This window comes from Anas acuta, chromosome 3, assembly GCF_963932015.1.
Source record: "Anas acuta chromosome 3, bAnaAcu1.1, whole genome shotgun sequence".
Lineage (NCBI taxonomy): Eukaryota > Metazoa > Chordata > Aves > Anseriformes > Anatidae > Anas > Anas acuta.
In genome coordinates, this window is record NC_088981.1 from 85,439,888 (window position 1) to 85,453,491 (window position 13,604).

The 13,604-nt window shown below is 35.9% G+C and overlaps 1 protein-coding gene across 4 annotated transcripts in view; it reads right to left on the reverse strand.

Moving 5' to 3' along the window:
• The window catches only part of SENP6 (SUMO specific peptidase 6), a 92,209-nt gene that overhangs the window by 42,868 nt on the left and 35,737 nt on the right, over positions 1-13,604 (reverse strand). For 3 of the 4 annotated variants that reach the window (XM_068678142.1, XM_068678143.1, XM_068678144.1), the window contains 4 exons: positions 11,754-11,817; positions 10,445-10,587; positions 5,197-5,298; positions 1,139-1,159 (listed from right to left, as the gene is read on the reverse strand). The exons of the other annotated variant lie outside the window; for it this stretch is intronic. In XM_068678142.1, coding sequence (XP_068534243.1) covers positions 1,139-1,159; positions 5,197-5,298; positions 10,445-10,587; positions 11,754-11,817 — 330 coding nt within the window. The remainder of the gene's footprint in view (positions 1-1,138; positions 1,160-5,196; positions 5,299-10,444; positions 10,588-11,753; positions 11,818-13,604) is intronic. 4 annotated transcript variants of the gene reach the window in all.

Below are 13,604 nucleotides of genomic sequence, written 5' to 3' on the forward strand. Positions count from 1 at the left end.
AGATGTTAGGAAAAACTTCTTTACTGAGAAAGTAGCTAGACCCTGGAACAGGCTTCCTAGAGAGGTGGTTGATTCCCCATGCCTGCCCACGTTTAAGAGGCGCTTGGTTACACTCTTTATGATATGCTTTAACTTTGGGCAGTCTGACAGTTGGATCTGATGATCTCTGGAGGTCTCTTCCAACTGGAACTATTCTACTCTATTCCTTATTAGAGGACCAAAGCTAACTGGTCTCTTAAGAAATAACAAAGGCAGTTAAACAGAAAGGTTTGGTTTTACTGCTAAATTTGAAATAAATCTACACAACCCTGAATTCATGAAGAACAACTCTATATTAGATTTCTGTGTTACACTATTATTGGCTAAACATTATATACACATTTTAAACATTTCAACCCAGTATCAAGCATAGCACACTGCCAAAACCACATACATAAATAGGATATTTAAAAAAAAAACACTTTGTCATTATCAACCAAACGTTTACACGAACCCATAAATGTAAGCTATATAAAAAGAAAAACAAAGGTTTTTTCATACTGCTAGAAAAACACTAACGTCAGTAAAACATGCAAAATGAGTGACAAACAAACCTTACAGCATGTCTGTTCTTGCTGCGTATTTTCTGTTAACTACTTTAACAGAACGTACACAGTAATACAATAAAAACCTTTAATGCTATTCAAACCCAGCTGAGATGATACAGTAAAAGCTGTTAAGACAACCAACTAAGATATGCTTCAGAACCATTCCATTACACAAATCTCTTGCTCTAGGAAGCGTTAGCAATAAATTCTTAAATTTCAGCCCAAGTTAAAATTTATCTATTTGCACACTGGAGATATCTGTAGCTAGCCAGCTAACTATATACAGACACATACACTGAGTAGTTTCCAGTGGAAATGTACCCAAAGTTCACATTAACATAGCATTATTTAGAGATGGATGTAGAGGTTTGTTTTATGGTCCATTTATTCTCTTTTACTAAAAACACAGAACAAAACAAACAACCCCCCTCGCACACGAGCAGATACGATTGACTGGATTGATTATTCTTTAACTAGCATTGATACAGCACTCATTCACTTCATTTTCTTAATGCTCATTGCCATGCTCATTTCATCAACAGTAAGCTTACCTTTCCTTTCGGTCCAGATTGCTTAAAATATGAAAAAAGAAAAAAAAACATAAGATGCAAAGCCCCACATGTGTTGCACACATCACTAAAATCAAAAGTTATTAGATAAAAGCTGTAACTGTTTCATTGTCTCTTGCACTCACTGCACTAGCTGTCAGAAGAGCATTATTATTCACAGCATTTTTGCAACAGTAATTATAAATACACAGATGTTACTTCACAGACAGTAAAGGTTAATGGGCTAAATAAATACTACATTGCTTTGCCTCCTTCTCAGTGTGTAAAATCTGATTAATTGTCAACAAATTCTGCAAAAAAAACCAACAAAAACACAAAGCATTCAAGTTTACACAATACTCAGGATTCTGGGAAGACAGTAAAAGGAATTCAAAACTGAATTTGAACACATCAATTTAGACTTAGGGTATGGGATATTCAGTCAATATTGCAGGGAAGTGGTAAAAATTGCTTGCAGCTGGATCTGGCCTTTACAAACAATAAAGGTCACATTTGGGTGGGTCACATCTGAGATCATGAATGCAGTCAAATCCAAACCACTTCGACATGGAACAATAGCCAGCATCTGTATCCCTGATAGAGTTAATCCACAGCTTGGATTAACTGTCTACAAATATGGCAGAGTCACACATAAAAATGATAAATTTTAATGCTAAAGAAACTTAAAGATGGCAAAAATCCAGAATACCCAGTCAGCACCCTAAATGCCTCACCTGCTTATTTTAAAATCCTGTATTAATATAATGCATTGAAAATAATTCTCACTTTTGCATCTCAGAAGGATTTTGAGACGAGAATCCTTGATAGAGCCAGGAATTATAACAAGCAATGTCCCTCCAAATTGCTTCATGCAGCTCATGCAGTAAGATTTGTTAGACATGCTGTACGTAACACGCTATTCCAATGCCAAGTCTTAGAGAAAAGTCAGTCAATAGCATAGGATAGGACTGCGTGCTCATTAAATGAAGCAACATTGAACCACAACATTAGGCTAAGCTGTATCTGAAAATCTCTTGCATCAGAAGTGAATAAATTTCAACTTAATCCCCAGATTCCACTGGAAAAACATGGGTATTTATAAAAATATTGTTTTGAAATGACCAATTTTGTTGTATTGTAATAATATATTTTAAATACCAGTGCAACAGATATTCAGCCAGAATTTAAATTAACATGCATGTGCAGCAAAGTCAAAAAAAAAAAAAAGAGATGAGGAACACAGCACACATCACAAGCTCCAAATTCAACTTGATGGATTTTCATAATTAGGTTGCCCCATGTGTCACCACCCCCTCTCAAAGAACCCTGTATAAATAAGCCTGTGTCTCTGGCACTGATGTTGCCATCTACTCAGAAGTAATTTGTGTTTTTAATTTTATTTATGCTTTCAATAATCCACTACAGATTTAAGAACATTATGTTAGGTTTGTTAAAATTATTTTCCCCATTGTAACTGATCAACATTTCATAAATATTCTACAAATGCAAACAAAGTAACAGAACACAACTATGCACTGCCTATAAATTTGTACAGGAAAACAAACAAACAAAAGACCCTTAGAACTCAGTTTCTACGTAACCACCTCTCTTTGTCTGGATATTCCTCAAATTTTATTCTTCGTTTACCACATTTTCTGCACACACTCCTTTCTTTCTGAGGACTTTTTTTCCTTAACAATTAGAGTCTCCTGATTCATAAATCCACATTTTTCACATCAAGCTGCAATGAGACCCCCCCACCTCCTTAGGGAAGAAAGAAAAAAAGACAAAGAAGCGTGCCATGAGGTCACGTTCTGTTAATTTTCAATCCATTAACTCATAAACAGATTTAGAACCTTTCAAAGAGTAGTCAGATGAGTCAACTGGCAAAAGATACTGGCATTAAATATCCTTTGCACAGTTCCTCTGTAAAGCTCACCCTTAAATTCTAAAGGCCAATCAGTCAAATCAGGCTGCTTCTTTTTATGACTATTTCTCACCTCTGAAACTTCAAAAATATTCTGACCCTAAGAAGTAACTGTGTTGTTAATGTAAATGAAATAAAACAACAACCTTAAAAGAAAAATTTTTAGAAACATTCAACAGGACTATTAACCAATTACTTCATGCAATATTCAGTTTGCTTACATTATGCATTAGTTTTCTTTCTGCAAGTCACACATGCGAAGTCACTGCTTTTTTTTTTTTTTCCTCCACATTACATTATAGGCTTATAAAGAAGCCAAGTCTCATAAGTGATAAACAGCAAACAGGCAAGTCCAATGTCCCCTGAAGATTAAAATTAAGGCACTATGGCCAGATTCAGACCTCCTGAATTTAAGCAATGAATTGAGCTGCCCAAGCCAGTAAATGGCCATGCACCATCTTTCAACAGCAATGGGAAAAAGAAAAAAAAGGGGCACTACTCGAGTGGACTTTGTTGCATGCTGAAGATGCCTAAGGGACGTAACTAGGTAAGACTGAAACCACTTACAGACGTGGATCCAAGAACTATCTCACAACTAAGTTTAACAGAGTACACTAACATTAAGGGCAACATTCAGAGATCCAAGAAAGAGCTGTCTCAGATGGTTTGCTGCTCACTTTGAATAACCTGAATTAGCTTTTATCCCTTATAATTATTAAGGAAGAAAGGAAAAAAAAAAAAAAAAGAAGGGAAAGGGAGAAAAAAGAAAGACAGAAAAAGAAGTGAAAGGTAATGGCATGCTTTCCCAACACTTTCCTCGAGGGAATATTAAACATAGCTTTTCTAAGAAATATAGATATAAATACAGAAATAAGAAATACAGATATAGAAATAAGAAATATAGATACAGAAATTATTTTGTATATAAGAAAAAAGAGGCTGGTTCAACCCAAACCATACTGGCTACATAAATGTTGCCTTTTAGCTTTTATTCCTGGGAAAAGCTCTGCCAATCCTCTTCAGTCACCCTTGCCTCACAGTGATGTTAAGGAATAAAGAAAAGCAAGATCCTTGTTACTGCACCCACTATTACTAAAGAGAAGGAAATGTCCATGCTATTTTCCATTTTCAAATCACAGCAGACTTTGAAATGAATGGAGGCAACAATGGTGTAGGTCAGAGACAGAACTGTAGAATCCATTTTCAGTTTGCTTCCTCAATGCCAGATTACCATAATATGTATATGGATCACATCATTCATTCACGTTAGTACATAGGCTTGGTTATTCTGAAGACAGCCATGAAGGTGATGGAAATGGGACGAAAATTAGGGTAATGCCTACATATGATCCCACCACTGCCAGAAGTGGGGCAGAAAAAAGAGGTTACAAAATGCTGACAAGCCAGTGGAAATCCATGAAATGCATACAGCTCTGAATGGACAAATTTTAAAAAATACATCTTAAAGCAATGGTTAGTTCATATGTTTGTGACGTTTGAGTGTGAAAAGCCTGTTTGGGGGGGAAGGGGGTGGAGAGCCTAGTATTTACAAAAGCCTGATATGCTTTTAAGTTTTCAAAACAACACAGCTTAAATCAGCATAGCTAAGTAAATTTCCAGAGTTTCCTGTCATCCATTCCAACAAGTACTTATAAAAATCCAAAATCTCACTTCTGTGAGATGTCCCACTTTAATCATTTTATGCTGTATTTAAAGACTACTCATGATTGTCCTATCTGTTGCTTAACCTTTAGATTAATTTTATACAAGTTGGAGTTTCTGTGAATGAGCATTTGATATTTGTTGTCAGTTACATGAAGTTCTACTGCATACTATGACCATTTCACTATATTTCATACATATACATCCATTAGAGCATTTCCACGCTCTGATTATGTCATAGTGTGCTTTAAATTAGTGATTCCTAAGATTATATAAATAATAAATAATAAAGTTTATGAAACTTCAGTAATTGAAATCAAAGCTCACAATCAACAACGAACCATGTAATTATGTTTTCCTAAAACACTTCATAGTATAAGGTGAACAATTATGTACAAAAATGATTATGTACAAAACCAGAAAGGATGTTTACAACAGGGACATCTGGATAAACAAATCCGCTTAGTCTTACCTTTGGGCTGCTGTTTTTACTACTGTTGTCTGTGCATGAGCATGGTGAAAGCGTCTACCATGTACCACAGTTACAGGACAAGACATATTCTGAGCATTTTCACTGCAGAAGTACAGAAAAAAAGATTTAAGAAAAGACTCTACTGTATTTTCCACAGTGTCTTAGTTAGAAATCATGGTGTCCTGTTTTTTATTTTTTTTTTCTTTACAATAACAGCCATATAAAAACAAAAATCAAAGTATTTCTGAATTGGTAATATAACTTGTTAGGTTGTATTGGACGGGCATAAAAGCATTCAGTCCTTGAATAAAACAGACAAATAAGAATACACTTTCCTCTCCCCTGGAAAAAAAAAAAAAAAGTAAATAAAGATTTTTATTGAATTTTATCACCATCTAAAACACTGTGAACCAGCTCTTCTTTGCTCAACCTCCTCACTCCAAAAAGATACTGCCTTTTTAAAATGAATTACAATCATTTATAGTTAACTTTATGCTGCCATATACACACTTTATTAATGTCATCAAGAAGATTTAAAGTGCGTAACACATGAACAGACTGAACTGTGCACTCAGGAACTTCTCTAATATTATTACTCCTTAGGGAAAATAAATGCAGCAAAGATCTGGTGGTAAGATGACTGGTAGCTGAAACAATACACAGCTGAAGAGTAGAAGAGAAGGCTTCTCAGGTGCTCAACTATCTCAATAGGGACAGCATATTCACCAATGTCCTTCAGCATTTCTTTGGTTTCCTCATTTATTGCCTTTTAAGGCTTTAACCTCATTACTATATAAAACAATTAATTCTGGAGGGCTGGTTTCCAGTTATCATCTCTTAAAAGCATGTGCAAAGATACAATTTTCTATCCAATAAACAAGCAATACATTAACTCCCTTGAAGACCATTAGACCCTAACAGTTAACCTGCACACTACTACTACAGGATGCACAATACTGCATTTAAAATGTTCAAAAACTATAAAGCTTTCAACAGGTAGTCCGCTGATAATGCCAACTGCTTCAAATAATGGAAATGCAACATTTACATTTTGGTTGTAAAATTGCTTGGGAATCATAACTGCATTAAATTTAAGAACATGAAAAAGCATTCTGATTGATTCAAAATTTCATGGAAATACTATTCAGCAGAATTTCCATTCCCTCCATTTGTCCTCGGATGAACAACAAGATAGATCTGAAGTCCCAGAATCCCCACCAAAGCTGCACATCAATTCCTAATCCTTCCTTTATACATCCCCAAAAGATGAGGGTGAGAAAATCGCTATTTTGATTGTTTTTTTTTTTAATTTTCTTTTCAGCTTACCCTTTTGTGAGACTTGTATCTAATATCACAAATCAAGATTAGAAACTTTCAGAGCATTTCTGACTGATTATAGCATACCAGAACAACACCCAAAGCCAACCAAATGGTAAAACACCTTCCTTTAGAACATGAAGCTTAGAAACATCATTTATGCTCTGACTTAACAGTTCAATTTCCCATAAATGAAGCTACCAGCCTCACATTCCAACCACCAACATCACAAAAGTAAACACAAACACTCATCCCACATGCTTCCAAGTCAAGACTACACAACTCCAGCTGGTCAGTCATCATCTAGACTAATTTATAGTCAACCTTCTGTTTAATGTGTTCCCCTGAGAAATAAAAAGCTGACAGCTACTTGTTTTAAATACTTGAGTGTCTTGCAAATCCTCTCTGGCTTCCAGTTTCTCTCCAGGCTCTCTCTGTGAAAGAGATACCAGACAAGAAAACACAAGCAGAGTGCAGGAATTTCTTCTCAAATGCTAAGGACTTACAGAGTTTTAAAACAAGCAAGCAAGTCTAGAAACATACCTATTTCATGTTTCATGATTTTATTTGTTGAATCTGAGCTTTGCCAAACTATCATGATTTGGAAACTTTAAGTCTTGTGCCTCCGTAGCACAAAAAACTGTTAAGCTGTGCTTCTGCTTTGTGCCTCACACTCAAGTGAGAAGCTCCCATAGGTGCTGGAATAGAGTATCACAGCCTGCTGGGTGATTAGATTTGAGTCAAAGCAGACTGTTCTAGATGGCACACTTAAACGTTTCATATGGCATCAGATATCCTTCCAAGTAGGACAGCTGTAGACTACAATCTGCTCTATAATCCCAGTCTTCAAATAGAACATACCCAGTGCAGGCAGAATCCCCAGAAAATTTAATCATAAAGTTGCAATATGGGCACCTCCACACTAAAACTGGCTTTGCAAGTTTCACCTTGCAAAAGAAAATTAATATAAAGCACTAAAATTTGTCAAAGTTCCTCCAAATAGCAAATGCTCTAGAACTCTCAAGGAATTTAAAATGGCAATATATATCTCCCTAGCATTATCTCAGAAACCACCCGATTAGAGTCTAGGCTCTGAAGAAAATATGTTTACACTTTCACATTAAATTTGTTGATCCCAATAACTTCTGAACACTGCAAATTAGAAAGGCCAGGCAGAGAAGAATCCTGCATTGGGCAAAAAGAATGGATCTAGAAGCAATGAAAGCATGACATTACAGAAACACAGTTTGCATTTATAGACTAGGTTAATTCTGCTATTCATTGAGTAGCTTTTTTCTCTCATTTCCTGGATTTTAGGGAATACGGCAGGGTAGTAATACTAATTTGAGTCAAGCTCCGAAAGCTTAATGAAATCCACCAATATGAAAAGCTTTCAAACCCTAATCTGCAGATGAGGTTGAAAAACTTCAACTTTGTGATACAAATCACAATGTACCTAGAAGCTCAGGAATATAAACTCTGATCTTCTCTAACTTCATCTAGCAGCTTAATTGTGTAATCAATCCTCAAAAATTTCTTTAGTCCAGCAATTCAAATATTGAAAAGATATTAGCAAGTACCTGTCATACAACATCTCAGAACTAACACACTACCACTTCTCACTACAGACAGTGGCTGGATCACAAACCTTTATTTATTTGGGGATTTTGTTGTGATATGTGTATTAGGAAAGAGGCGATACTATCACAGTTAAGGCACTAAATCAAGATAACCACTTATAGCATAATCATGTTTCCAAGCAAATTTAGTGTACAAACACCAAAAAGGACTAAGTAAATAATCATTAGTACATTTTTTAATCAAAAGCCAACCGTTCACAGAGGTCACAGTGGCCTCCTCCCATCCATTCTTCCCCAATGAACTCCTTCATTAACAACTATTTATTAAGAAGGTGAACACTTCTATTTCCCATTTAAATTCAGCATGCAGCACAGTACTAGAGAGAAGGTGGATGCTTGTTTTCAAAGGAGACGTGACCTTTCACTAAGGTAAAGCACATGCAACAGATTTAATTTCGTTTTAGTTTACTTATAAATCATACTATGTCTTAGGCTTATAAGGCAGCATTTGTCAATGGAAAGCAGTTCCAATCCAAGTAACAGAATGTCTGAACTAAATGCTTCGATTGTCTCAAAAAACCTCTGCAACGATATACCTTAAAATAAAACCCACACACCTTTCTGCAACTGAAGAAAAATACACATACACACAGTTAAGTATGACTGCTTGAATAGAAAAGGTAGAAAAATTAAATAGTATGGTTGGATTTCATTACAAATCTCATGGCCAGATAGAAGAAAATTCTAGTTTCCGGACTACAGGAATCATATTCTAAGTGATTAGGTATACTCAAACAACAAAGTACAATGTGCATGTGGAAGCTTTTTTTTTTTTACTATTAAGACGGAGCAAATACCACTTCATGGGGTTGTCATGACCCACATGAAGGACTGAGCACTTAGCCTTGTTGGATGTCATGCGACTGGACGTGGCCCACTGATCTAGCCTGTGCAGATCCCTCTACAGAACCTACAGATTAGCAGTCCCACTTAACTTGGTATCACCTGTGAACTCACTGAGGGTGCACTTGATCCCCTCATTCACATCACTGATAAAAATGTTAAAACTGGTCCCAATACTGAGCCCTAGGGAACACCTCTGGTGACCAGCTGCCAACCGGACTGAATTCCATTCACTATGACAGTTTGAGCCCAGCCACCCAGCCAGTTCTTCACCCTCAGATCTGTACACCTGCCAAAGCCACGAGCAGTTTCTCCAGGAGAACAAAACAGTCAAATCCATCCACAAGCTATAGAAGAACCAAATTAAAGAGATGCGTAGCACACACAATTAGTTAAGATACTGGGAAAAGTGCCATCTAGGTTTTCAAATTTAACAAGATATATTAACATATGTGATTAACAGACTACAGTTACAGCACGGAGACAAGAAGAGTCCTTATTTTGACCTAATCTGTTCATTCCTCTGTATCAAGCTGAAGGATCAGTTCAGACTTGTAATTCTGGATTTGTTTCCTGTCTATTAGACTCAAGGATCAGAAGAGCAGGGGAGGACACGTATCACAAAATGTTTCTAGGATTTTTTCTGCAGCAACTCTGTGATAACACAGTCCCACAAACCAACAACGATCTACTCATACAGCTCTGTATAGGTTAGGTATCTGATGAATAGGCAAACCATAGCAAACTACCTAGAGATCTTTTCATTCCTGCAGAAGTATCCAAACAGAGTAATACTTCAGCAGTATCAAATTCTCACAGAAAGTTACATGAATGTATCACTTTTTCACATATACTAAATTAAGAGATCAGTCTGTTACAAGATAGGGACAGTAGTAACAAGGAAGTGCAGCACTGAATGTTTAAACACTGTTCCTGTCAGCTTTAAATACAAGTAATAATCTCAAACCACCATCTAGGAGTATGTTTTTTTGATGAACTCTTTAAAGGAGTAGTCAGTGACTCCTAAATCAAATGAGATCTTGCAGTAAGGAAACTAGAAAATGGATCCTAAGATAGCTTTGACAATTCACAATCATGGAAAGGTAGAAATTTTTGATGGAGTCAATAGAAATATTCTTCTACCTATTAGCACTCCACAGAAGAAACAATAGGTCATGCAGACAACACTGACAAGTACAAAAGCAAAAGCTCTCAATTTATTGTAATATTTTATTTTAATCTTCTGATATTTTACTGACGTGGTTTAATAAGACTGTGGAAGAATTAATACCTTAATCTAGTCTTCTGTCTTTGCTCAGAAGTGCAGCACAGTGTAGCTTCCTTAAACACACAGCAGGTAATGCAACCGTACTATCAATTGTGCTCATTTACCACTGCTTTTTATCAATCATTAAATAGGTAAGTAAATGTAAAACCGAAGGCAGTACCTCAGTTTCTTGCTATTTCCCATCATGTTGAGGCCAATTGCATTCCCTTTAAGAAGTCTCAAGTTTGGAGCTTTGCCTCGCCTCGCGTATGTTTTTATGGAATCACCACTGGTGCCGACAGCTCCAGGCCGACAACGAAGTGACTGTAACAAGAGAATTCACATGCATTACAATACTTACATCCAAGTTAAAAGGAAAAAATGAATTATAGAATATCTACATAAATACTACTTTGGCTTCATTTTCACACTGCGCTTGTACAGAATTTTATGTAAAAATCTATCCAAAAGCCCATTTCAACAGAAGTCCTCCTAAAAGCTCCTGGAAACTTTTGTAATACTCAATGTACAAACAAGATTACAAGATCACATCTGATTAACAATAGTTTGAGAGTTCTCCTGTATAATGTGATTTTTTTTTCCAGGAGTTCAGAACTCTGTAGTGTATCAGAAGCCCTCCAATTTCTTCTCTCCAAGAAGACTATTTTGTAAATGTTGTTACATATGAAACAGCTTTATGCCTCTCAGAAGAGCAACAACATTAAAAAATATACATGGCAAAGCTAACCTGCTTCATAACTAGTACGCTGACATCAAAGTCTTATCTACCTTTTAGACACAGATATGTCACCTTTTAAATGCAGAATAACAGGAATGTCATCTTTTGAGCAAAATGAAAAGGAACAAACAGAAAATATGACTTTTTTGCCATTCCAATGTGTGGTAACACCTCACAAACACAGAAGTGTCCCATACAATCATCCTCAAATTTGGATCTGCCATACAGATACAAGAAATGTAAAATAAAATCGAATCTAATTTCTCAAATCGTTTCTTTTCTATTAATGCAGTAAAATACACTCTTATTCAGTAGGATTCCTTGATAAGCAAAATAGTCATACTTTCAAAGCATTATGAAGCATCTCTGTAGTAGTAAACTATTTTGGTATACTTCAAAAAATAAACACGCACTTTGCCTATATATACATACACATGCACACAAAATTGGGAATGTGATAGTAAACATCATGGGATTTAATTATTAACATTTTCAAATTAAAATAATGTAAACCCATTAATGATAATTGTCTAAACTTAGTAGATATTCATGCTGGTATTTCCAGAATACTATACAAACCAACAAGATCTCTAGGAGTAAGCAGACATTAAGGGTACCCAGATAAGCAAGTTCAGTGTTATATGTAGCTAAATCAGCACAAATTTGAATTTTCAGTACTGTGCAGAGGACTGTCCAACATAATTCTAAAAGCTTTAAAAAGACCCATTTTCACCATGAGATGAGTACTTACCTTCCTATCTTCATTGGGACTGAAGGGCCCATCACTGTCATCTATGCTGAGCAGATTTGCCTCACTAGATGATAGGTATGGAAGAGAAAGGCAGACACGTAATGCAACAGAGCATAAACAAAACATTTTGAACATAAATGTTTTTTTCCCTCCCCTTTTTACATATAAACGCATGTGCCCAAATCATCAGAAACATTAAAGTGGGCAATAAACTTAGTTAGTCAGTGCTTAGGATATATTAAGCAAACCTCAACTTGAAGACTACATCCAACTATTTCAGGAGAAGCTCAATTAAAAGGACATTATTAACTCGGGGTATTATTGAATGTTCAATACAGTTGTGGCAATGGTACTAACATCATAAATAACTCTATATAACCCTATGCATAAATTAAATGAAGTATTTAACTATAAAATATACTACCACTTTGTTCATGAATTGAAGTATATGGTTTAAAACTGCAAAATTCAAAACGCTTTGGGAGGAGAATTTGTGTAACAAAGTATTATCACATAGCCATTACTGCCAAAACATGTCTTCCTAAAAATAGCACATTTAGTTTGACTCAAGTGTTCACTAAAATGTGTTTCTTTAGTACTCCTGTATCTGTAATCTTCAACTGCTGTAACACAGAACATAACAAAAACAAACAGAAGAACCAACAACCCACAGTACCATGAAAACGTACTCTTTTCAATAAATCTTAAGGATTTAAATTAACGACACAAGTATACATTTCATTCTGATAGCAGCTAGAATAGGCTAACATTCTTGCTTCCAGTTGAAGCAACCTGTTCAACAACATCCCTGGTAAGGTTACTTCTCTCTTGGCTGTGACAAAACAATACAACCTTTAGCCAACTTGCTATTTCATGGTTTGGGTGGTTCTTAGCTAAGATCATTCAGGCAGAAATTATGTAAGAGTAGCTTCAGTCATACCACGGGGTCCCAGGCAAAGCTGTAGCTTGTCACAGCAGTGAGAAACAGTGATGGAGGGGAAGGGAGAAACATTTTTAGCTGCACGTACAATGTTCTGACTACAATGTACATAATGACTCTTTCTATAAAAGGTAACCACTCAGTACTTTCCTACCCCCTTATTTCCTGAAAACTTCTTCCATGAGCAGGATTCCCTTCATGTTAAAATGTATTTCCTCTAACCTGTGAAATACAGGTGTCCTTATATCAAATAAAGTAAAAGAAAAAAAATCTTGACTCACAGGGTGCTAACTGAAGACCCTGAAACTTCAGGAGGATAGAATGTGCACACAGCTTGTTTTGATAAAGGAAGAATGATGTGAAAGCAAACAGCTAGTGAAATGTATTTTCCTTTCATTTACAGACTGCAACAATTTTAGGTACATAATAGTAATAAGAATGGTGTAGTAGATCATTAGCCTCATTAATTTTCCATTACAGTATGTCAAAAGCATAGGAGAGATGTACTTTTGTATCGATATCCATGAACATGACAATTTTAAAATAATGTGATGCTGTTTTAACTATCTTTCAGGATAGATTATTCTTTCAAGGGAGGTTCACTGAGCTTTCTCAACCCTTCATCAGAAGACAATGGGTTTAGCAATTTCAGAAGTTCTCAGGCTCCTGAATAGATACAGTACTGCAGCTCCTGCTACTTACCTTCTGTGTAAACCTGACCAACCCACTTTGCCCCTGTGTATTATTTCCTTTTTAGCTCCAGACTGTATAAAAACCAGGACCATTTTCAATACATGCTGGTTCAATGGCTTTAGGATGCCACAATACTGCAACCATTACAGCAATGAGTGTGGGTGTGGAGAATAGAAGGTAACAGACTGAAAAAAATCCCTAAATCAGACCGAACAAGA